General features: G+C 46.9%; 2 protein-coding genes across 3 annotated transcripts in view; both read left to right on the plus strand.

Moving 5' to 3' along the window:
• The first annotated feature begins 812 nt into the window (after positions 1-812).
• Positions 813-9,973, plus strand: Fn3k (fructosamine 3 kinase). Its single transcript, XM_050130455.1, has 6 exons — positions 813-1,113; positions 3,512-3,663; positions 5,338-5,429; positions 6,027-6,109; positions 8,574-8,696; positions 9,586-9,973. The coding sequence occupies exons 1-6, from the start codon at positions 973-975 to the stop codon at positions 9,922-9,924; spliced, it is 930 nt and encodes a 309-aa protein (XP_049986412.1). The 5' UTR covers positions 813-972; the 3' UTR covers positions 9,925-9,973.
• A 1,403-nt stretch (positions 9,974-11,376) lies between these two features.
• The window catches only part of Tbcd (tubulin folding cofactor D), a 141,281-nt gene continuing 128,096 nt past the window's right edge, over positions 11,377-24,561 (plus strand). Inside the window, exons 1-6 of one of the 2 annotated variants that reach the window (XM_050130438.1) lie at positions 11,377-11,734; positions 12,989-13,039; positions 17,442-17,539; positions 18,634-18,735; positions 19,433-19,579; positions 19,978-20,033. In XM_050130438.1, coding sequence (XP_049986395.1) covers positions 11,515-11,734; positions 12,989-13,039; positions 17,442-17,539; positions 18,634-18,735; positions 19,433-19,579; positions 19,978-20,033 — 674 coding nt within the window. In that variant the 5' untranslated portion in view covers positions 11,377-11,514. The remainder of the gene's footprint in view (positions 11,735-12,988; positions 13,040-17,441; positions 17,540-18,633; positions 18,736-19,432; positions 19,580-19,977; positions 20,034-24,561) is intronic. The other variant, XM_050130439.1, reaches the window with a different exon arrangement.

The raw sequence follows: 24,561 nt of genomic DNA on the forward strand, positions 1-24,561 counted from the left end.
GGGGGCTGGGATTTGAGGCAGCCTCTCCTAAAACCCTTGAGGGTTACCTCGGTACAGACCGTACTGCGCGCGTGTGTGTGTGTGTGTGTGTGTGTGTGTGTGTCCGTGCGTGCATGCGTTCGCCCCTGTATATACATGAGCATATGTGTCTTGAAACTTCTTTCTTATCATGGCTATCCAGACTCTCACCTACCTTGGGTGGGGCAGTCTGCTGCTATCATAACCCCCAGTGCAGCTTTTATCAGCCAGCCCTGTGGCATTAAAGGTGCCACTAGGCCTAGCTAGGGCACCCCCCCGCACCCCACTGGCTAGGACTCCACCCTACTCTGTCCAGTGAGAGCCTAGCTAAGCTTATAGCCTCTCCTCAGGCTAGCTGAGTCTCCAGGTTGTGCCTTGTGTTACAAGGATAAAGAAGCCCTGGCCCAAATCTTCCTGTGGGCCACTACTGATCCACCCAGTTGTGCAGGGCGCACAGGGCCTAGGTGGACCCCAGATGGTGCAGACAGATATACTGGGACTTCTCATGTATGCTGTGAGGACACAAGGACACTTTCTCTCTGTCTCCCAGGCTTTACCCAACACTCAAGATTAGGTCTGCCGGTCCTGCTCCCCTGGGATGAGTCAACCCGGAATAGAAATCCCGGAATGAGCCTCGTAGGAGAGCTCTGAGAGCCTTTGCATCCCTGCTACCCCGGGTAGAGATTGTCTTGGAGAGAAATGGCTGTCTGGTAGAATTCCCCCTTCTTCTCCCTCCCACCTCAGCTCTGGTGCAATAGGAGCGTGCAGCGATAGTGCGCACCCGAGTGGCCGCTAGGAGCCAGGAGGCCGCGGCGTCACTGGGTCCGGACCTTGTGATCGCCCAGCAGTAACTGTCCCCACTCCCCGCCACTGCGTGTTCGCGCGGCGTGTTTACTTCTGGTACCCGGGCCCCTCCTCTGTGTCATCTCCCTGCATTCTGGTCCTCTGGTCTCCATGGAGCAGCTGCTGCGCGCCGAGCTGCGCACCAAGACACTGCGTGCCTTTGGGAGCTCAGGGGCCGGCTGCATCAGCGAAGGCCGTGCCTACGACACCGACGCTGGTCCGGTGTTTGTCAAGGTCAACCGCAGGACGCAGGTGCGCTGAGGGGTGTGCAGGATGGGTTCTGGGGAGGGGAAAGAGGAATGCACGTTTCTGGGAAGTAGTAGGGGGAACTAGACCTGGTGTCTTTACCCTCCCTGAGGGGTCAGCTCCTGCAGGGAGGCTTCCTCCTAGAACTGTAGGATTTGTCTTTGATGTATAATCACTCTTGTTTTTTTGCCCCCACACAAGGGCTTTAAATTTCTGCTGTCATTGATCATGGAGATGAGTCTCAGCTGTAAACACCATCTGCCCACGTCTGGTCTCTGCCTTGAGCTCAGCTCCAGCATTCTGGGGAAAGAGAGGAGTCCCACTACCAGGCTAGCACTCTTCCTCACAAGCTCTGGAGTTACTAGGACACCTTAATGTATTCCTGTTTAAGAATGTGTGGAGCCAGGAATAGCAACACATATTTATAAGCAAAGTGCTTAGGAGGCTGAGGGCGGCATATCTCAAGCCAGCTGGGCCACATGAGGAGACCCTGACTCAAAACAAAACTAACAACAACAAAAGAATATGAAAAACTATAAGACAGATGGAGAGCGTTGGCTAGAGGCCCCAAGAGCAATCTGCTGATGGCACAGTTGGGTGCTCCCCCAGCTCTGAGGGTTTCCAGAGGTCCTATGCTCCAGATGTAGCTCTGGAAGGTGGTTCCAGTAGTTATGCTGACTGTGGGGGGAGAAGAGGATCCCAGAGCAGCCCTTTTTGGTCCCCCAATATCATTAGAGATGGTGTCAGAAATAGGACTAGCCTGCATCCTCTGTACTGTTGGGATCGCTTGGAGGTTCACCCTGGAGACATGGCTGGGGTTTGCAGATCAGATGCTCTTCCCATCCAGGATACCCAACCCTTGCCTCTTGGTCCCAAGTGCAGGTTTACGGTTTAAGGATACCCCTCTGACGTTCCCCTTGGAAATCTGAATTAAACGCGAAGAATTCTTTTCATGTGTGACAAAAGTGTTTTGGCTTCAAGTTTCATTTTTTTTAATTAAAAACATTCAATTATTTTTTGTATATGCATGTGTGTGTGTGTGTGTGTGTGTGTGAGAGAGAGAGAGAGAGAGAGAGAGAGAGAGAGAGAGAGAGAGAGAGAGAGAGAGAGAGAGAGAGAGAGAGAGAGAGAGAGAGAGAGAGAGAGAGAGAGAGAGAGAGAGAGAGAGAGAGAGCTCTGGCTTACACACACCACGATGTATATAGAAGTCAGTGGACAACTTTTGGGGAGTTGGTTCTGTTTTTCTGCCTTGTTTTCTGGCAAGGTCTCTCTTGTTTCTGCCCCTACAAAGCATGTTCCAGGGTAGCTGGCCTCAAAGATTCTAGGCAATTTTGCTGTCTCTGCCTCCTGTCATGTAGCGGGAGGGCTTGGATTGCAGGTGCACAGTACGAGATTTGACTTTTCACGTGGGCTCTGGGGATCAAAGCTGGGTCATCAGGCTCGTGTGGTAAATGCTCTTACCTACCAGTGTCATCTATTTTTAATTTTTAAAAACCTATGATTCTAGCCAGGTGGTGATGGCGCATGCCTTTCATCCCAGCACTCGGGAGACAGAGGTAGGAGGATATCTCTGAGTTCCAGGCCAGCCTGGTCTACAGAACGGGTTCTGGGACAACCAAGGCTACACAGTGAGACCCTGTCTCAAAAAACCAAACCAAACCAAACAAACAGCCACCCCATGATCCTATATATATAGAAGTATTCACAAACCCATTATAAATGCATTTTTTTGTGGGGTGCTGAGGATTTCATTCAGTAGTACAGCATTGCCTAGTATGCACAGTCTCCTGGGCTCAGTCACCAGCACCATGAATAAATAAGTAAATAAATAAAACACATGTTTTTCACCACGGTATGAACAATATGTAAGTCTGCCTAAAAATAAAATGGGATATTTGTAGAAATAGTTTAGGAACAAGAAAGCCTCTGGGTGCCAGCAAAAGCCTTACCGGCAAGCAGGCTGTATGAGTCTTTTGTAGCTTCCCTAGTCCCTGCTTGTAGGGATAAGTCCCTCCAAGAGGCAGGAAAGAAAGCAGTGCCATGGAGGACCCAGGCCCCAACTCGGACTTTTTGTTAGCTCTTATCTGACTTGAGCCTGCTCCTCCTGTCACCCCTTGTCATCCCTTTGTGGTCTGTGCTTCTTCCACAGCAAGGCTTTGCCGTATGGGTCTTCACACAGACACCTTGAGTCCTGGCATCGGGTTTGTCCTTGCAGCTCCTTACCTGAAGGGGTCCCTTTCGCACCCTGGCCTTGAGAGGTGCATGTGAGGTTGTTTTTCAGTAACTGAAGGCACTTGGTTTTGTGGCTTGTGTCAAGGGCCATGCATCCCTTGGACTGGCTAACAAGGCCCCTGTGAGAGTCCAGGTTATCAGAGCTGACAGTGTTCGTGGCATTTGGATGCAGGCCCGGCAGATGTTTGAGGGAGAGATGGCAAGCCTGGAGGCCCTCCGCAGCACTGGCTTGGTGCGGGTACCTAAGCCCATGAAGGTGATTGACCTGCCAGGAGGTGGGGCTGCCTTCGTGATGGAATATTTGAAGATGAAGAGCCTGAGCAGGTGAGTACATTTGTGTGGATGGGAGAGGGAAGGTCATGTGTGCACATGTATGGGAGAGGGAGGAGGGCCGTGTGTGCACGTGTATGGGAGAGGGAGGGCCGTGTGTGCACGTGTATGGAGAGAGGGAGGAGGGCCGTGTGTGCACGTGTATGGGAGAGGGAGGGCCGTGTGTGCACGTGTATGGGAGAAGGAGGGAGGGCCGTGTGTACACACGTATATGGGAGAAGGAGGGAGGGCCGTGTGTGCACATGTATGGGAGAAGGAGGGAGGGCCGTGTGTGCATGTGTATGGGAGAGGGAGGGCCGTGTGTGCACGTGTATGGGAGAAGGAGGGAGGGCCGTGTGTACACACGTATATGGGAGAGGGAGGGCCGTGTGTGCACGTGTATGGGAGAGGGAGGGCCGTGTGTGCACATAGAGACACACAGACAGGAAGAGAGAGGACAGGGAAAGTCTGGCATAAACACAGTGAGACAGGTACAGAAAGAGGCAGGGACAGACAGACACATAGACAAAAGACACAGAGAAATAGAAATAGAGAAGACAGACAAAACAGGTGGAGAGAAAGCAGTGGAAGGGGGGACACTAGGGAGCAGCCTCTGCTCAGACAGAAATGGACTGAGAGAAAGAGAAAGAGCACTGGGAAGAAGCCTCTGCTGAGCTTGCATAACTCAGTCCAGTGGCCAGAGTCCTTTTTCTTTTTTAAGGTGTTACTATGTACCCCTGACTGGCCTTGAACTCACTATGTAAACCAGCCTAGCCTCTGCCTTCCAAGTGCTGGGATTAAAGGTGTGCCTCACCATGCCTGACTGGCTGTCAGAGTCCATTTTTAAAGATTTACTTTTATTATACACATATGTTTGTCTACAGGTACGTGCACCAAGTGCATGTCCAGTGAGGCTAGACAAGGGTTTGGATTTCCTGGAACTGGAATTAGAGATGTTTTTGGGCTGTCACATGGGTACTAGGAACCTGGGTCCAATGCAGGAACTCTGAACAGATGAGCTGTCTCTTCTTTCTTCAGCTCTGGTCCTTGGAGTCCACTCTTTATTGTTCTGGTTTCCTCTTATTGGACCTGAGATCTTGAAACTGAAGCTTCTATTAATTCTCCAACTTTCATAAGAATAACAACTTGTCTTTCTCTACTAAATTAAAAAAAAATACTTATTTTATGTGTATTGGTGTTTTGTCTGCATGTATGTCTGTGCACCACATTGTGTACTGCCCTCAGAAGCCAGAAGAGGGGGTTTGGATCCCCTCAGCCTGGAGTTATAGAAGGTACGAGCCATCATGTGGGTGCTGGAATTGAACCCAGTTCCTCTGGAAGAGCAGCCAGTGCTCTTAACACCTGAGCCATCTCTCAATCCCCTATTCTTTTTTTTTTAATATTTATTTATTTATTATGTATACAATAGTCTGTCTGTATGTCTGCAGGCCAGAAGAGGGCACCAGACCTCATTCCAGATGGTTGTGAGCCACCATGTGGTTGCCGGGAATTGAACTCAGGACCTTTGGAAGAGCAGGCAATGCTCTTAACCTCTGAGCCATCTCTCCAGCCCCTATTATTTTACTTTTAAGAGTACCTTTAAGGTATTTATAACATTTCTCAAAGCAGAACGTGCTGACTAGTGTTATTTGCCTGCCATTTTAACTGCTGCCTTTCTTCTTTCTTTAGCCAGGCATCAAAGCTCGGGGACCAGATGGCAGATTTGCACCTTTATAACCAGAAGCTCAGGGAGAAGGCCAAGGCCCGGGAGAACACAGTGGGTCAGTTCAGTTCACCCTGGGCCTAGCCCGTCAGCTCTCTTAGATGGGTGTTCGTGCTGCTGCTTCTTGGTGGCATTTTAATAATGGGTTGAGTGGTATAGCATCTCCCTTTATAGTTCATCAAACAACTTTTTCTTTATTTGTGTGTGTGTGTGTGTGTGTGTGTGTGAGAGAGAGAGAGAGAGAGAGAGAGAGAGAGAGAGAGAGAGAGAGAGAGGAGAGAGAGAGAGAGAGAGACATGTTCAGGTACTTGCTGGGGTTGATCTGCCCCTGATCCTCTAGAGGTAGAGTTGCAGGTAGTTATATATTGCTTAACCCAGGTGCTGGGGTCATCTCTCCAGCCCCAAATACACTGTGAAAATGAGATGATTAAGTAATTTTAATGAAGCTTATAAATGAGTAGAATTGGCTTCTAACCAACCCGTCCCACAGTCTGTCCATTGGTCTAGCGTAGAAAAGCCCCGGCGAATCTATGTGCTGGCTTCCATGCGTAGTGAGCTCTCAGATGACCAGTGTCGGAGCCATTTGTGTGCAGGCAGCCAGGTCTGCAGGTCATTCTCCTGAGGTCTGGTTCCCACGACAGATTTCTGTTGACAGGCTGTGGGGCTGAGAGTGCCGAGCCCCAGGGTGTGACCAAGTTCGGCTTCAACACGGTGACGTGCTGCGGCTTCATCCCACAGGTGAGTGTCTGAGTGAGGGCGTCTCTACCTAGTGATGGCCATTCTTGAGGCTCCGGTGCTTGACTGAAGTGCCAGTCGCTGACCCCTTGTGTGCAACAGAGTGCCAGTTCTCCAGATACCGGAGCGTTCAGCCGTTGTTTCTGAAGGCAGAGTGTAGGCGGTGACACCTATGACAGATGTGAAGGCTACCCGAGCCAGGCTTGGAGGGAGTCAGCTGATCGACATTCCAGGTGGGGGCATCAGTGATGCAAAAGATATGCTATAGGAGGGTACCAGGCCTGTTTAAGAGTCTGAGGAGTGTAGACAGGGTAATGCCAAAGATCAAGCCCTTATCGCTCAGGTCCTTTTCCAGGGCTGCTAACATGATTGTCCTTTATTAAAATACAATTGAGATGTAATTCATGTAACACAAAACTCTCCATTTTATTTTGTTTGTTTGGCTTTTCAGGACAGGGTTTCTCTGTGTAGCCCTGGCTGTCCTGGGATACCCTCTGTAGACCAGGCTGGTCTCAGACTCATAGAGATCTGCCTCCCTTCACCATGCCCAGCTAAAGCTCTCCCTTTTAAAGTGTATTATTCAATGATTTTTAGTACAATCGCAGTGCTAATGCAAATATCACCGTTATCTTGTGTTCAAGTTCTAACCAGGCCCTTACTGCTTAGCCTCTGAGGTCAGAGGAGGTCAGGTGTGTTCAGGCAATATGTCTTTGGATTTTTATGTCTCATTCCAGAATATTTTCATCACCCAATAGCAACTCCTGTTAGCAGTCACCCCCTTTTCCGCCCTCACAAACTGCGCATCTCTATGCCCATTCTAGACATTTTATATTGGCGACATTGTGTAACATGTGACCTGTGTCCAGTTTCTCTCACTTACTACAGTGTTCTCAAGGTTAATCTACCGCACAATTAATAAAAACCCCAAGACAGAAACTGGAGTTCAACCTGAAGGTCAGAAAAGCAAAACAGTCAGCCACTGGCTGTTACCTCTTCCTCAGTCTGAAATGGCAATCCTGCCTCCAGGAATCTCAGAATGAGATTCTAGTGCTGGGATTAAAGGCCTGCACCACTACCGCCCGGTTTCTATGGCAAACTAGTGTGGCTACTGGGACCACTGCCTGGTCTGTAAGGCTGATCAGTGCGGTTGTTTTACTCTCTGCTCCATGTAATCATTTCAATATGTTCCATGTCAAATCTTTTGAAGTTTATACATGAAATCCGTTCATGTCAAGTGTGTCCAAAGTCTATTCCAGTTTATGGAATAACCATGATCTCTGTCTATCCGTTCATCTGCTGATGGATGTCTGTTGTTCCTAGCGTGTTTTTGATAAATAAAGCTGCTATGAACCTTTGTGTAAGTCATTGTGTAAAAGTACTTTATCTTGGGTGTATACAGGAGACCCGAGACAGGAAAGCCTGGGTAGCGCAGTAGGTTCTTACTGAGTTTTTGTGAAACTGCCACATAGGGCTGAGAGTTGGTTAAGAGTACATACTGCTTTTCAGGAGGACTTGAGTTTGGTTCACAACCACGTGTCACTTCAGCTTCAGGGGATCTGATGCCCTCTGTCGTCCTTTGCAGGTCCCACACATCCGTGGCATACTCTTACAGATCCATGGCACACTCTCACAGATCCGTGGCACACTCTCACAAATCCGTGGCACACTCTCACAGATCCGTGGCACACACTCACAGATCTGTGGCACACTCACACAGAGATACACACACATAAAATTTAAAAATAGATTAAAAAAATAACAAAAAGCTGCTCATGCTTCCAAAGAGGTTGTACCAGTTTACAGTCTCATCAGTTCATATAAGAATTCCATTTTTTTTCTACTCTTATCTACACTGGATGTTTTCTGTAGTTGTTTTCAGTTGAAGCTGAAGAAAAGCGTTCACTCTGAGATTCCATTTTGTATTTCTGTCATGACTGGTGGGTGATGTGGAATAAGCATATGTGGGCACGCACACATGTTAACTGTATGTCTTCTTTAGCATATGTGGGCACGCACATGTGTTAACTGTATGTCTTCTTTAGCATCTGTGGATGTGCACACATGTTAACTGTATGTCTTCTTTTCCTTTCCCTTCTTGAGACAGGGTCTCACTATATAATCCTGTCTGACTTGAAGTTGAATGTAGACCAGGCTGGCTTTGAGCTTGCTATAGTCCTCCTACCTGAGCCTCCCAAGGGCTGAGGTTACAGCTGTGGATCACTATGCCTGGCCCTGGCAAAAGCCAATTATTATTTTTTAAAATTGAGCCAGGTATGCCATACGCCTGTAATCCAAGAAGTTTGGAAAACGGAGGCAGAAGAATTAGAAATTCTTAGGCACCCTTGGCTACACAGCATGAGGGCCTGGGTTCGGATCCCTGGCCCTGCTGTGAAAATGCTGGGCACTGTGCCATGTACCTGCAATCGCCTATACTGTAGTCACAGTTCTGGCTTCTCTCGTTGCTCAGGTGAATGAATGGCAGGATGACTGGCCAACGTTTTTCACACAACACCGGCTCCAAGCACAGCTAAACCTCATTGAAAGGGACTATGCTGACCGAGAGACACAAGAACTGTGGTCAAGACTACAGGTGGGCATACCGCTTCTCTCGAAAGAGGCTGTCTCTCATGAGCCTCTTGTGCATGTGGGGGCCTCTCAGGACTGAGTCAGAGTTGGGATGGTCAGGTTGTGGGTACATCAGCCACCACTTTCTCACCCCGTAGGTGGGGGGAGGGATGGGACAGACCCTTGGCTCATAGATTTAACTCATTTTATTTGTCCACTCTTAACCTCAGTTTTTTTCCTCTACCAAAGACCCGATGTGCCACCCTTAGTGAAAATGTGTGTTCCTGCATGACTTGTTTCAAAATATATTCCAAATTATTAGAAACACAGTTCATCTATCAGTCTAGGGCAATGATTCTCAGCCTGTGGGTCGTCATCCCTGGGGATCAAACGACCCTTTCGCAGGGGTCACATACCACATATCTTGCATATCAGATGGTTACATTACAATTCATAACAGTAGCAAAATTATAGCTATGATGTAGCAACAACTTAATTTTATGGTTAGCAGTCACCACAACATGAGGAACTGTATTAGAGGGTTAAAGCATTAGGAAGGCTGAGAACCACTGGTTTAGGGTAAACATGCATCAAAGTAATGTTATTTAACAGAAAAGATTCAGGTACATATGTGCAATAAACCAAAAACATAGCTCAGAGGGTAGGTACCAAACTGGTTCATAGTCTACAGCATAAAACTAACTTCTGAGATTTCCCATAAAGCTTTTGGGCTCATTTGGTTAGTTCCCAGAAAGCTAGGCAAAGCTGCATTCCTGAATCAGGTGAGCCTTTGGACCCGACAGATTTTTTGGTTGGACTCTAGATGAATCCATGTCTCTCTGCTCTATTTCCAAGCTCGGGATAATGAACCCATGGGCCTCTGAGTCCCACACTTCCAATACTTTCTCTTCTAGGTGAAGATCCCGGACCTGTTCTCTGGTGTAGAGATTGTCCCTGCCCTGCTCCATGGAGACCTCTGGTCTGGCAATGTGGCGGAGGATGACCAGGGGCCCATTATTTATGATCCAGCTTCCTTCTATGGCCATTCTGAGTTTGAACTGGCAATCGCACTGATGTTTGGGGGGTTCCCCAGATCCTTCTTCACTGCCTACCACCAGAAGATCCCCAAGGCTCCGGGGTTCGACAAGCGCCTGCTGCTCTATCAGCTCTTCAACTACCTAAACCACTGGAACCACTTTGGGAGGGAGTATAGAAGCCCGTCCTTGGGCGTGATGAGGAAGCTGCTCAGGTAGCAGAGGGCTGGGACCCAATAAAAAGTCAAATCGGGACCCCGACTGGGCTAATTTGGAGTTGGCCTCCAACAAATTCATCAAGAACCGGCCGTGAGGCTGACAGAGGGAGCTGTGTATGCAGCTCCTGTTGATGCTGGCATCTGATACAGCATCACTGTTCCCGGCAAGTTCCCCCCTCAGCGGCTGCAGCCCCAAGTGCCACAGTTGGGTAGGAAGGACCACCCCCGCCAAGGCTCTGGTCATTCAGTTGCAATCGCCACCGGACCCTCTTTAGTACCTCACTTTTTTTCCTACTTTTTTTTTTAGACATTATTTTGTGTGTATGTGTGTTCAAATGTGTGTGTATAGGGTAGAGTACAAACCTTGTGTTTTCTCTTCTTCCACTATGTGGGAACCAAACTTGTTGGTTATCCACAACATATCCAAGAAGACTGCTCTGACATGGATTTAAGCCAATAGAAAGTCTTTATTAGCCCTCCAGTGACTACAGCAGGTGTTTGGAATCCCAGCATAGCACTGAGTATTTTTCAGGGTGAGTTTTTTTTGTTTGTTTCTTTGTTTTGTTTTGTTTTTCAAGACAGGGTTTCTCTGTGTTGCTTTGGAGCCAGTCCTGGAACTAGATCTTGTAGACCAGGCTGGCCTCGAACTCACAGAGATCCGCCTGCTTCTGCCTCCCAAGTGCTGGGAATAAAAGCGTGCACCACCACCACCCGGCTCAGGGTGAGCTTTTAAGCGCAAAAACCATATCCTGGACTGATATATTTTATTTAATAAGAACAGTTGGTCAGAAGCGGAACTACAGAAGCAAAAAAAAAAAAAAAAAAAAAAAAGCAAGGTTAATTCATTTAGAGACTTTCCTAGAACTACGGATTTTGATGGGTTAAGTTTTTTTTTTTTTTTCAGTTTAACTGGTGGGTGTTGTCTACATGCTGAGAGTTATAGTCTGAACGGTACTTCCATCATGGAAAGACCCCACTTTACAGTGAGATCTATTATGCTGGTGAGCGCAGGGCCAGCAGTGTGCAGCCCACACCCCTTGTCAGGGCTGCCTTGGGCGGCCCCATTGTTCCGATGTTTAAAATGTCATCGCAAATGCCTTCATCCTGGAACAACATCCCTCTCACAAACCCTATCGTCTCCCATACTCTTATAGCACATCGTAGGCGCTCTGACATCGTCACCTAGTTCTCATCCACCCCCCCTCCCCTGCGTTCAGACACCTCCCCTCCACTCAGGCCCTTTCCACGCAGCTTTCCTGCAAAAAACCTCGGTTCCGCCCCATCTTAAATCCTCCTTGTCCAGACGCTCCGCCCTCAGCCCGCCTCCAATCACCCAAATCCATCCCTCGCCTAACTCAGATCTGCCCACAACTCAGGTCACACTCTCCGCGGCCCCGCCCACCCCTGCCGGGCTCCACCCACTCCCGGTTGGGGCTGGAGAAGCCTTCCTCCTCCTAGTACCGCCCTGTGCACCGAGCCGGCTTCGCTCGAGCTGTTTTGTCGGCTGGCGCTCCCTGTAGGGTGGGTCGAAGGTCTCGGGGCGGAGCTGGCGTCTCTCGTGGGGCGCCTCCTTTCTCTCCCGGTTGCCGGTATGGTTCTGACGGAAGCCGCTGGCGGGATGGTCCTGAGCGATGAGCCGGCTGCGACCACCGCCGCCGAGGAGGAGGAGGAGATGGAGGATGACGTGCTCTCCAGCGGCGCCGCCCTGGAAGCGTTCGGCGAGAGCGCGGAGACCCGCGCGCTGCTCGGCAGCCTGCCTGCGGTGCACGGCGAGCGCGCGGCCCGGGAGGTGGCGGAGGAGCGATTCCGCGGTGCGCGCGGGGCCCCGAGTTGCTGTCCTGCAGTCATTGCAGCTGGGAGGAAGGGACCTGGGGAGCCATACCTCCTGCCTGTCCTGTGTTGCCCTGGAGCGAGCAAAACACACTTGGTTCTTGTCTGCGAGCTGGGAGGGAGCGAGCAGGATTGCCGAGAGCAAAGCTGCCACCTACGGGCGCTTGTGGCTTGGGGCGTGTGCTCCTCTGGGGCTCCGCTGTGAGGCCATTGGCTCTTCAACCTCAGAGCGCCAGGTTTAACTAGGACCTCGGCTGCAGGCAGGGCAGGAGAGTGGACGATGCCGTTAGGTTCCTTGGGTGGTTCCACATTCTCCACGTCTGGGTAGACTTTTGCAGTCGTCTATAATGAGTACTGTCTGCCATAGTTTTTTGTCAACTTGACACAAACCTAGACGTACCTCGAAAAAAAATCTCAAGTAATTGCACCACCAGATCGGCTTGTAGGCACGTCTTTGCAGATGAAGGAGGGCCCAGCCCATTGCTGGCTGGATAAGAGAGATTGCTGAATTTGAGCCTGGGATCAAGTCGGTGAGCAATGCTTCCATATAGTTCCTGCTTCTACTGCTTAAATTCATTCCTTAACGTCCCTCAGTGTTTGGCTGGGTAAGCCAAATAAACTCTTTCTCAAGTTGGTTTTGGTCAGTTTTTATTACAGGAACAGAAAGCAAACCAGGGCAGTGTCCAAATGAGCCCTTGGATAATTAAAGTTTTATATGTGAGCAAAATCGTTTTTGTGGATTCCTCAGCTAAGAAGATTCTCTCCACAATGTCTTTCTTGCTTTGGAGTGATGGGGCTCTAGTTTTAGGGAAAGGCAAGGGGGTGGGGCTTAGTGGAGGGAGTCTGAAGTGGCAGGTGAGGATCTCAGAGGCAGAGAGATCTCTGGGTTGGGTAGAAGCAGATTAAGTTGCTGGTAGGGGTGGAAAGCAGGTGGCCAGGGTCAGAGAGGTTGTGCAGTCACTGGTTTGAAGATTGTTGGGATGGGAGGGCATCACGCTTAGCAGGGGAGCATAGAAGATGTGGAAGGGTGTATCAGAAAAAGCGTGAGAAAGAAGATCCAAGAGGAAGGTGTCACACTGGTCCTCAGGAACGTGTTGGGCATCTATTAGCTAGGTCGGGTGTTTCCCTGGGAGTTACAAAGGCCAAGAAGAGGCGCGCTGTCTCAGGGTTACCCAGAGGCAATAGGAGAGTTTATAAAGCCATCTGATTTGATTTTTATATTGTTTTCCTTTTAGTGATTATGGACAAATACCAGGAGCAGCCGCACCTCCTGGACCCACACCTTGGTAAGCACAGAAGCTGGTGATTTTGATGGTTCAGTATTGGTCACCATGAAGGCTTTGTGTGTACCCCTGGCACCTCCGTGTGTACCCCTGGCGCCTCCGTGTGTACCCCTGGCGCCTCCGTGTGTACCCCTGCACCTCTGTGTCTATCCCTGGCGCCTCCGTGTGTACCCCTGGCGCCTCCGTGTGTACCCCTGGCGCCTCCGTGTGTACCCCTGCACCTCCGTGTGTACCCCTGCACCTCCGTGTGTACCCCTGGCGCCTCCGTTTGCTACCGGCAGAAGGTGCCAAATGAAGTGTCCGTAGGGCTGTGTCCTTTTTTGTCTGTCATTTGGTTTTATGAACCTCTGATAATGAAGACCTGGGAGTTCAGGTGTCGGTCTAGATTGTGTGCAAATGTGTTTAAGCTACTTTATGCTCGTTGCTATTTAAAGACTACATCTTGTGCTGGAGAGATGGCTCAGCGGTTAAGAGCACTGCCTGCACTTCCAAAGGTCCTGAGTTCAATTCCCAACAACCGCATGGTGGCTCACAACCATCTGTAATGAGATCTGGTGCCCTCTTGAGGAAGAGACCTGGTCAGTCGTCCTCACCAGCTTAGACCATGAAACCCAACCTGGACAAGTTCAACAGAACCGCCATATGCTGGCTTTCCATGCCTGCTTCAGCATTGCTAGAGCAAAGTTTGATTAATTTCTTTTCTCCTTATGTGTGTTTTAGCGTGTTATGTGAACAGCTGTTATCTTCCAGGTAACTCACGCAGGATCGTGCGCTTTCTAAGTTCCCGGTTTATCTGCACAGCTGTTGATGAGGTCATCTGTCATCTCCATGTTTACAGAGGGAGACACTGAGGCGTGGTCTCATGTCTTTAGTATAAGGAGAGTATGGTACAGGGCTATCCTCTGAGATAAACAGCCACCGTCTGTGGAGTTCAGCCGCGTACACTTTCAAAAGATTATTCCAGCTGGGCTTGTTGACTTTTTACACCCCCTCATATGGAGGCAAGAATGGGCAGTAGACCCTAGAGTCTGGGTTCTCAACCTGTGGGTCTTGACCCCCTTCATACGAGTCACATATCAGATACCCTGGATATCAGATTTTATATTGTGATTCATAACAGTAAAATTAGTTATGAAGGAACAATGAAATAGTTTTATGGCTGGGGTTCACCACAATATAAGGAGCAGTATTAAAGGGTTGCAGCATTAGGAAGGTTGAAAACCACTGTTCTCTATAATACTTATATAATAGGGTGTATATATATATGTGTGTGTGTGTGTGTGAGTGTATAAAACATATATAGCATATATTTTTCTCTTATGTATTATACATTGTTCTATCTCTATCTAGAGGAGGGAGACTCCCATCTCTGTGGCTATGGGAAAGCCATCTCTGCTGGGTAAAGACTTTTTTGGGAGACATCTGCATTCCAGTAAATAACCCCTCACCCATGCTCCGTAAAGAAGTCCAGTATATACTCATGGGTTCCCTAGAGTGAATTCTGATGGACTAGTAACCTTGGTTTGCCCTTGGGACCTTAGAGGAGGTGTAGGTATTTTACGTCCACCCCTAGGAAGGCATTTTAGTTTGTTTGCTTTTCATTGCTTTCATTATGTTTGAACCTAATTTATATTACATTTTTTTGTTTGTTTGTTTGTTTGCATCTTCTGTTTTTTTTTTTTTTTTTTTTGGTTTTTCGAGACATCTTCTGTTTTGAGACAGAGTCTTGCGAAGTAGCCCTGACTGGCCTTAAATTCATGGCAATTCTCCAGCCTCAACCTCCTAAATGTTGGGATTGCAGATGTGAACCTCCCTTTTTTTTTTTTTTTTTTTTTTTTTGAGGTAGGGTCTTGCTTTGTAGCCTACGCTGGCTTCAAGTACTCTTGTTTTTGTCTTCTGTGTGTGTGTGTGTGCGTCAGTGTGTGTCTATGTGTGTCTGTCTGCATGTTTTTTTGTGTGTCTGATTTTTTTCCTGTGTGTGTGTGTGTGTGTGTGTGTGTGAGAGAGAGAGAGAGAGAGAGAGAGAGAGAGAGAGAGGAGTGATCCAACTGATTTAATCATTGTAGTAACCTCGCAGTCCCTGTGGAAGGTCAGTTATCCTAAGCTACATATAAATATGGGGAAACTGAGGTACAGGTCTGAGAGGTTCAGTCACTTGTTCCCTGCTGCACAGTTGGTGAGATTGCAGGCAGGATTTAAACACCCCTGGACCTCCTGAAGATGAGAGATGGTGAGATTGCAGGCAGGATTTAAACACCCCTGGACCTCCTGAAGATGGGTCTTTGGAGGGACCAGCTGCAGACAAGGGGTTGATGTCAGACTGAAGAGTGTCTTGGGTCTCGTCTGATAGTTTTGGATTCCTCATCGTCCCCATGAAACAGATGTGGGCACTGTACAAGAAGTGAAGAAGACCTCGATGCTTGCTTGTGCTCATCCTTTCCTGTGTGGGGCACATTTTTTGACTTCAGTTTTGCCTTTCAGTGTTGTTTGTGGTATGTATCCATTGAGGTTTAATATATTTGAGTTTGAACATTGTCTATTTTTCTTGTGTTTTTTTTTTTTTTGTTTTGTTTTGTTTCTGAAGCAGGGTTTGATTGTATAACCTAGACCGGCTTTAAACATCTTCCTGCCTCAGCCTCGTGCTAAGATTGTAGGCCTCTGCCAGCAAGCTCAGTCTCTTACTTTGCATTTGGTCTTTGGTAGTAAGCCCAGAATCTAACTCTTTAATTGATTATGTAAGGCTTATTAACTGAGTGATCTGGCAGTCCTTCCCCCTGCTTGAAATATAATATTTTAATGTAATTTTTATTTCTGTGGGCATGTGTCAGTTCTCGGAATTGCAGGCAGTTGTTTCTGGCCAGCGTGGTTTCTGGGAACCAAACCTTACCGATTTTCTTTTTACTTGGTTCTGTTTCTGATTTTGGTTTTTGGTTTATCTTGGTGTTCTGGGGTTTGTTGTATTGCATACTGAATTATTTAGTCTTCACAGTGAATTGATTTTTGTAATTGAAAATGTCCTCTAGGGGGCTGGAGAGATGGCTCAGAGGTTAAGAGCATTGCCTGCTCTTCCAAAGGTCCTGAGTTCAATTCCCAGCAACCACATGGTGGCTCACAACCATCTGTAATGGGTTCTGGTGCCCTCTTCTGGCCTGCAGGCATACACACAGACAGAATAGTGTATACATAATAAATAAATAAATATTTTTAAAAAATAAAAATAACTAACAAAAAAAAAAGAAAATGTTCTTTAGGTTTTGTGATGTTATTGTTCCTTAAGCCTCTCCTGATAGCAAATATTGCGTGTCTCTCCTTTTTGTCTGGATTCAGCCTGCCAGTCCTTGTCTTTCGATAGCCATTAGGGTGTTTTCATTTAGTAAAGCTGACAACATGACTAGGTTTTTTTTTTTAATTAATTTTTTATTTCATGTGCACCCATTTGCTTGCATGTATATGTGTGAAGGTGTCAGGACACCTGAAATTGGAGTCACAGGCAGCTATGAGTTGAACCAGGACTTGAACCCGGGTCCTCGGGAAGAACAGCCAGTACTCCCAACGGCAGAGCCATCTCTCTAGCCAACATGACTAGGTTTAGTCAACTCTTTTGAAACTTACTTTCTCTTTCTTATTTCCTTTTTAGGTTCTTTCTTCCTTTTTTTAAAATTTTTACTCTATTACTTTATTTTGTATTAATTTAATTGCTTCTGGTGTTTATTTATTTTGAGACAGGGTCTCACTTTATGGTCCTGGCTGATTTGGAACTTGTTGTATAGACCAGGCTGGCCTTGAACTCACAGAGAACCTCCTGCCTCTGCCTCCTGAGTGCTGGGATTAAAGGCGTGCGCCACCACCACCCAGCAATAATAGTACTTTGTAAGATAGAAAAGGGGGTGAATTTACTGGGGAGTCTTACGATGCAGCTCTGAGGAAGAAGGGCTGGGGCTCAGTGGTTTTTGTTTTTTCTTTTTTCCAGGATTTATCATATGTACCCTGAACTTACTACATTATACCCTCAAATAATACACATCTCCTTGTCCTGGGTTCTGATCATGGCCTCCGTACAGACAGGAGAAGGCTGTGTTTCACATTACCCTCGTTGTCCTCTCTTTTCTGTCTCAGTGCCTTAGTTCAACCTAGCCTGTTGGTAAATCAGAGCAGTTGTAACAGGTGTCTCTGTAAAACATGATGTCAGATACCGATTTTAGACATTTTCCCTGTACAAGGGGGAGGGAGTTAAGGGGCGAACCTTTCTTTCAGAGGCGACTGAGGTGAGCGTGTGCTTTGCTGTATTGACACTTGGTTACCCAGACTTGCTAATACTGAAGCATTTGTATGCTCTAAACAACCATTTTCATCTCCCCGTTGATGATTAATTTATGTTAAGTGTTTCGTATCTGCTTTTCCCTAGAGTGGATGATGAACTCCTTGCTGGACCTGGTACAGGACGAGACATCTCTGCCTGGCCTCGTGCATCTGGCTTTTAAATTTCTTTATATCATCACCAAGGTAACATTTCTGCAGCACTGTAGAGCGGACAGAAACTTTCTCATCCAGTTACCTCCTCAAGTGTTATTTCTCGGCGGACGTGGTTCTTCAACACAAGCTGGGTTTTCATTCTCTTTTCAGTATGTGTTAGGTCTTGAGTCTTAGTGATCTTGGGGTCCTTTAGTTAGAATAAGGAAAAAGCAAAAAAGCTGGATGAAAATAGAAGTGCTCAACCTCTTCCCCCCATACACACACAAAGTCTTACTACGTATCTCTGATTGTCACTGTGTAGACCAGGCTGGCCTCAAACTCACAGAGATCCCCCTGCCTCTGCCTCCCAAGTGCTGGGATTAAAGGTGTGCACCACCACCACCCAGTAATAACAGTACTTTGTAAGATAGAAAAGGGGGTGAATTTATTGGGGAGTCTTACGATGCAGCTCTGAGGAAGAAGGGCTGGGGATGACGATCTGTTTTCTCTGCAAGTTCTCCGGTGATGCCCATGTGCTGGCCCCAGACTTGGAGATGAGGGAGTGATTTGGAGTCATTTCTGTGAAGTTTGTTTGAGTCTCAGGGCACATGTTCTAGCATTCTTACTGTGTAGCAGGGCGAGGACTTTGGCTGTTGAGATAATGCTGCATGTTTTATAGAAGTGTGAGTGGGGCCATTGGAGGTGCATAGGAACTTCGTTTGCATAAACGTCAGAGATTGCTCTTGGAACAGGGTAGAAGCAGAAGTTTTTAGTTGTCACATACTTATGTCCCTGGTGCACACAGTATGATTTGTTAACCAAATTGGGATAGAACATATTTACTGAATATTAAGAAAGGAAGGAAGGAAGGGAGGGAGGGAGGGAGGGAGGGAGGAAGGAAGGAAGGAAGGAAGGAAGAAAGAAAGAAAGAAAGAAAGAAAGAAAGAAAGAAAGCAAGCTAGCTCTCTTGTCCCTTCGGTCTTGCTGAGTTGTGCCGCTGCAGTGTGACAGGATCTCCTCAGTCATTGGGGACATAGACAATGGTTTTTGATAAAAATATCAAGATAATTCTGCTGGTCTTTCTATTTTCTAATTATACACTATAGTCTATATTCTTTGTATTCTAAAGTCATTTTATTTGGCAGGTTCGTGGGCATAAAGTATTTCTACGTCTGTTTCCTCATGAAGTAGCTGATGTTCAGCCTGTGTTAGACATGTGTGCAGGTCAGAATCCTAAGGACCACGAGGTGAGTCCCACCCCAGCCCGCCCTGCTGGCTGCACTATCAGTCACAACTTTCTCTTCCAACTTTCCTTGGTTTTATCTTAGGCTGTTAAAAAAAAAATCCTTCTGCTTCTTTGACTTCTACATATGTTGCTCTAAGTTACTCTCTTTTAGACTATATCCTTTAAAAAGCAAAGAGTATACCTGTGCCAGGTCTTCAAGACCACCACAGGTCCATGGTGCCCTAGGAGGACACACATCGCAGAGTTGTGTTGTGTTTATAGCGAGGGTGGGGTTGATGGCGTGTAAGGGTAGGCAGTGAGTTGGTGGGAAGGCCAATAGGATGGTCATGGAGTGCAGCTGGATATTGTTCTCTCTTTGGGATTATTGTAGGTTCTTGTTATGTAACCCAGACTTACCGAGAACTTACTATGGCTTTGAACTTGACATCCTCATGACGCAGGCTTCTGAATGTTGGGATTACATGTGGGTGGGTGCCTTATGCCTGGCGGCTTCTCCTCTTTTTTTTTTTTTTGGAGATCAGGTCTTACTATGTGGCCCTGACTGGCCTGGAATTTCTTAGGTGAATCAGGCTGGCCCGGAACTCAGAGCAATCCACCTTCCTCGCCTTCCGAAGGCTGGGATTCAGGGTGTGCACCATCACACCCATCAGCTTTGTCTTCTGTACTGGAACCATTCTGACTGTGATTTAACTCCTTAGACATGGGAAACACGCTACATGCTTTTACTGTGGCTCTCTGTGACCTGCTTGATCCCTTTTGATTTTTCACGCCTTGATGGGAACCTCCCCGCTCAACCTGGAGAAACACGAACACCCATAATGGACCGTATTTTGCAAGTAGCAGAGGTAACTATGATCATATAGCCCTTTGGCAGTTAATTGCACACTTGTTCACACTTACGTTGTCCTGAAATGGGTTTGGTTAGATAAACCTTTGATGCGTATATTTATATTTGCTTGACTGACATTCTTGCTGTCAGTGATATCTCGGCTTACTTTGAAACTGTGGTAACTTATGTAGAGATTAGATGAATTACTTGAGTAAATCTCATTTCTTTATAGATAATACAAATATTTGCTAAGCATAATGGTGGTGTATGAGGGGTTTCAGGGGCAATGGTTAGGGAAACTTCATTTTACATTTAATTCTGACTATTGTATAAATATATAAATACTACATAATTGTAGGCAATCTGTAAAATGAAAAAAAGAATACTAAAATGAAATTTGTCAAATTCTTGCAGTCCTATTTGGTCGTCAGTGACAAGGCTCGAGATGCAGCTGCTGTCCTTGTTTCTAAGTAAGTGTTGTGGGCTGTGCAGGGCTGATGACAGAGATGAGCCTGGTACACTGTAAGCCTGCTTGTGTCTGTGCTCAGATGAAGTCTGATCCTGTTGCCCTGCCTGAGGGAGCAGGCAGCTCTGCTTGATCTTGGAAGGCCTCTGAATGAGAAGTGACCACCCTTGGTGCTGCTTTGGGCTTGTGGGGTTGACTGGCACTAGTTTGTGGCACTCATAGGGGTCACTGGTGTCAGTTTTGGGCTGGTAGGATTCCTTAATACAAGTTTGGGAATTTGAGGGGGTGGCCTGGTGCTGGTTTGGGACTCACGGGGTTACTTTATAGGCCCTTAAAGAGAAATATGCTTAGCGCAGCTGGGGTTCCTTTCTGTAGTGTGGCACCCCCTGAGGTGGTAGCAGTTGTGAGTGTTGGAGCCATCTCAGAAGCAGTTTATGCTGGGGTTTGTAGAGATCATGGGAACACACAGGTATGGTTTGGGAATGAAGTCCTCAGAAAGGGTTATATTGTAGTTCACTGGGTAAAATCCTGGGTTCTGACGAAACAAACAAACCATTGCAAATGTCCTGTGTAGCCAGAATGCAAGTAGGAGGTGGTCTCTGCGCTAAGGTGGTCAGCACAGCCTGCTTGGGTTGTCTCAGACATACAAGCCAGGGATACCTGTAAAGGCTGAATGAACCTGTGCTGGGAAATCCGGGAATGTTAGGATTCTTTAAAAACATCTTATTCTTGAAGCTGGTGCGAGGGCTCAGTGGTTAAGAGCCCTGACTGTTCTTCCAGAGGATTCAGGTACCTATATGGTGGTTCACAATTGTGTGGTAACTCCAGTTCCAGAGGATCCGATGCCCTCACTCAGACGTACATGCAGGCAGTTGGCAACCTTGGATGCCATGTTAGAAAGCATGACCCAGTAATTGAGCTACGGGTCCCGAGAAGGCAAGAGAGGGGAGGAACACTTTAGTTTCCTGGGATTGGCAAGGCCTCTTTGGTTTTTTAAGACAGGATTTCTCTGGTGCTTTGGAGCCTGTCCTGGAACCCACTCTGCAGACCAGACTGGTCTCAAATTCACAGAGATCACCTGCCTCTGCCTCCCCAGTGCTGGCATTAAAGGTGTGTGTGATCACCACCCAGCTTTTTTTTGGGGGGGGGGGGACAGTCTCACTGTGTAGCTCTGGCTGTCCTGGAACTCACTGTGTGCCTCTATGCCCAGCTAAGGTCTCTTTCTTAGGGACCCCTCTCCCAAGGGCTACTCCCTCCTCTGTCAAGGTCTGAAAAGATGACAACTTTCTAATGTTAGAAGTGTTACCGTTCACTGCTGCAGAACAGTACCTGAGAAAAGCCACAGGAGGAAAGGCTTGTTTAGGCTCCCAGTTTGGTAGGTCTGTGGTCCATGGTAAGTCCATCTCAGTCATTACCTCTGTGAAAAAGACACTGGGCTGTGCTGTGTCGGATCATAGCAGAGAGGATGGAACAGAGTTGCTGACCTCATGGTATCTGGGTAGTAGAGACGGATGGACATACAGACAGACTGCCAGGGACAAAATACAACCCTCTCAGAGAATATCCTAAGTGATGTATTTCCTCCAGCTAGGCCAGCATGTACTATCAATAATGCTATCAATTATGAACCCATTAATGAATTAGTCTCTCCTAAGTTTTGAGCCCTCATGATCCAGACAATCACTTCTGAGAAACCCCGTCAGCCAGCAAGCAGCTTTGATCACATAGTCTCTCAGGATAGTTCAGATTCAAACTGTAACAAAAGGAACCCATACATTTTGAAGACTGTATGAAGACTGTAATCTGTATCTCCTTTCTTACTCTGGGAGGTGTAGCCGCTTGTGTTCTGGTGCATATCTGGTGACCACATGTTCTGTTTGGCTGAATTGCTGTACCCCTGAATGCCTCTGGAACTCTTATCTTTTTCTGACATGGATATAACTGTGGCTGGAGAGATGGCTCAGAGGTTAAGAGCACTGCCTGCTCTTCCAGAGGTCCTGAGTTCAATTCCCAACAACCACATGGTGGCTCACAACCATCTGTAATGAGGTCTGGTGTCCTCTTGAGGAAGAGACCTGGTCAGTCATCCTCATCAACTTAGACCATGAAACCCAATATGGACGAGTTCAACAGAACCGCCATGTAAGGGCATGCTTCAGCATTGCCAGGGCATAAATTTTGTTCATTTTTCAAATTTCTTGTTATTGCTGGACATGTAGATGGCCTTTTTCCTATTTGGTTAACATGGCCATTCCTGAATCTTCTACATAAAACTATTCTGATTGATTTCTTGGAATGAATTCCTGTAAGTGGGGTGAATTTTTTTAGGGGTTTAAAATACAGTCACTGCAAAGGTTAAATAAATTGAAGGCTCCCTTTTTCGTATTTGCCAGCTTAGTGGGACTTTGCAAATGTTAACTTTGTTGAATGAAAACTATTATCTTTAAAAATTAAAAAATACATTTATTAAAAATGCTACATTTAATTATTTACTGCATGTGTCTGTGCATATGCGTGTGTGTGGACTTTTACCTACTGAGCCATTTCACCAGCCTTATTGTCTACCCTGTATCTGCTGTGTATTTTTAGTACTACTAGTGGTGGTGGTACTTTAGTGCCACGCTTTACTCCATGAAGTATCTGCGGGCCACAGAACGTAAAACTCAACACCTTATGTTCACTTCTTGGGACCCTACAGGAAGAGTCGCAGCCTGGAGCACCAGAACCTCGGTGCCGTTTAGTGCTGCTGTGAACTGAATGACTGTTTCATTTGGGGAGGCTGTATCCACCTTGGAGAGCCTGAGGTCCCGTGAGACCAGGGTCACTGGGAATGGCCCCGGAGGTGCCCAGTGAATTTGTTTACTTGGCTCTGAGTCACCTTTTCGGTGGGGCGCAGAGTGGGCCTGTGCACAGTGACGTGCTGTTGTCTGGCCCTGCTACACTAACTCTTCTTTGCCTGCGGCTCTGGAACCACACCTGCTTCCTGTAGTAGCTGAACTTTTAAGGCGGAACTTCCTGTAACCGTTTGTTTTCAAGCTTCTGAGACAGAATTCCACTATCAGCCAAGGCTGGCCTGTGGTTCACGTGAGGTCCAGGTTGGTCTCAGATGTGCTGTCTTACAAATGTGAGCTACCATGTGGAACTTTTCCTATAACTTTTTGTTTTTCTTAATTATAAGTTTATTTTTACTTTTATTAAAAAAGTGTTATTTGGAATCTTCATATGTGAACACAATGCGTTTATTTAGATGCTATCTAGATACTGTGTCCTCATTCCCACCTCCAGCTTCTCTGGGAGACACCCTCCTGTCCAACCAGTTCCCTTCTCAGCTTCATGTCTTTTGTTGTTGTTGTTCTATTTAGAAGGCAGTTTGTTTTCTGTGTCCTTTGGCAAGATAATACTAATAGGGCCTATGATCTCCCCAGCCATGGGTTATTGCCTAGGTGTTTAGTACCAGACAAGAGTTCCTTCTTGTGGATGGGCCTTAAATTAATTTAGAAAGCTGTTGGTTATGACTGTAATATTCATGCCACTGCTGTACCAATGGATCTGTTTTGCCAGGCCAATATTACTGTAGCTTACAGTCACATCTGTTGTTGGCTCTTCTCCCTTAGTAGCTGTAAAACACCTTTTGGCACCAGGAAAGCTAGCCAGCAAGGAGGAAGCTTCCAGGTCAGAACAGCTTGATTTCTCTGTGTCCCGTGATTAAAGTCTGTGTCTTTAGCAATCAGGTCCAGCTATCAAGTTCTGGTGAGAAAGAACACCTGCCAAAGTTAAGGAAGCCAGGCACGGTGACTCCTGATTTAATCCTTTGTGAGTTCAAGGTCAGCCTGGTTGGTACAGAGATTTCTAGGCTAACTAGAGCTACACTGTTAAACTCCGTCTTAAAAAAACAAAACAAAACAAGAACAAAAAATGAGAGACAAGGAAGATAATAGAGCTTTACTCTTTAAAAATTTTTTTCATAAATTATACATACAATATATATGGGTATTTTGCCTGCACATATGTCTGTGTACCATGTGCACACAGAGCCCTTGGAGGCCAGAAGAGAACGCTGGATCCTCTGGGACTGGATAACTTACGGTTGTTAGCCACCATGTGGCTGCTGGAAATCGAATCCAGGACATCTGGAAGAAAGTCCAGCATTCTATTTCTTTTTATTTAAGGTTTGGGATGCATACAGTGTTCCTGCATACATTCCTGCCAGAAGAGGGCACCAGATCTCATTTTGTGAACCATCAGATGGTTGTTGGGAATTGAACTCAGGACCCCGAAGAGCAGTCAGTGCTCTTAACCTCTGAGCCATCTCTCCAGCCCCAGCCAGAGCTCTTAGTCACCGAGCCAAGTCTTCAGCTCCCAGATTTACTCTTGATGGCATCAGTCTGAAAAAGTAGCTCCTGTTTCCTGTTTATATATGCAAGGACTACTGGACATGATGTCCGTACTGGAGAGGGTGACACAGGACAATCTCGTGCACTTTGAAGGCCATCTTACGCTACATAATGATACTCTCTCTAAAGAAAAAAAGT

Source organism: Alexandromys fortis, unplaced genomic scaffold, assembly GCF_014885135.2.
Source record: "Alexandromys fortis isolate MF-2015 unplaced genomic scaffold, M_Fortis_MF-2015_v1.1 scaffold_349, whole genome shotgun sequence".
Taxonomy (NCBI): domain Eukaryota; kingdom Metazoa; phylum Chordata; class Mammalia; order Rodentia; family Cricetidae; genus Alexandromys; species Alexandromys fortis.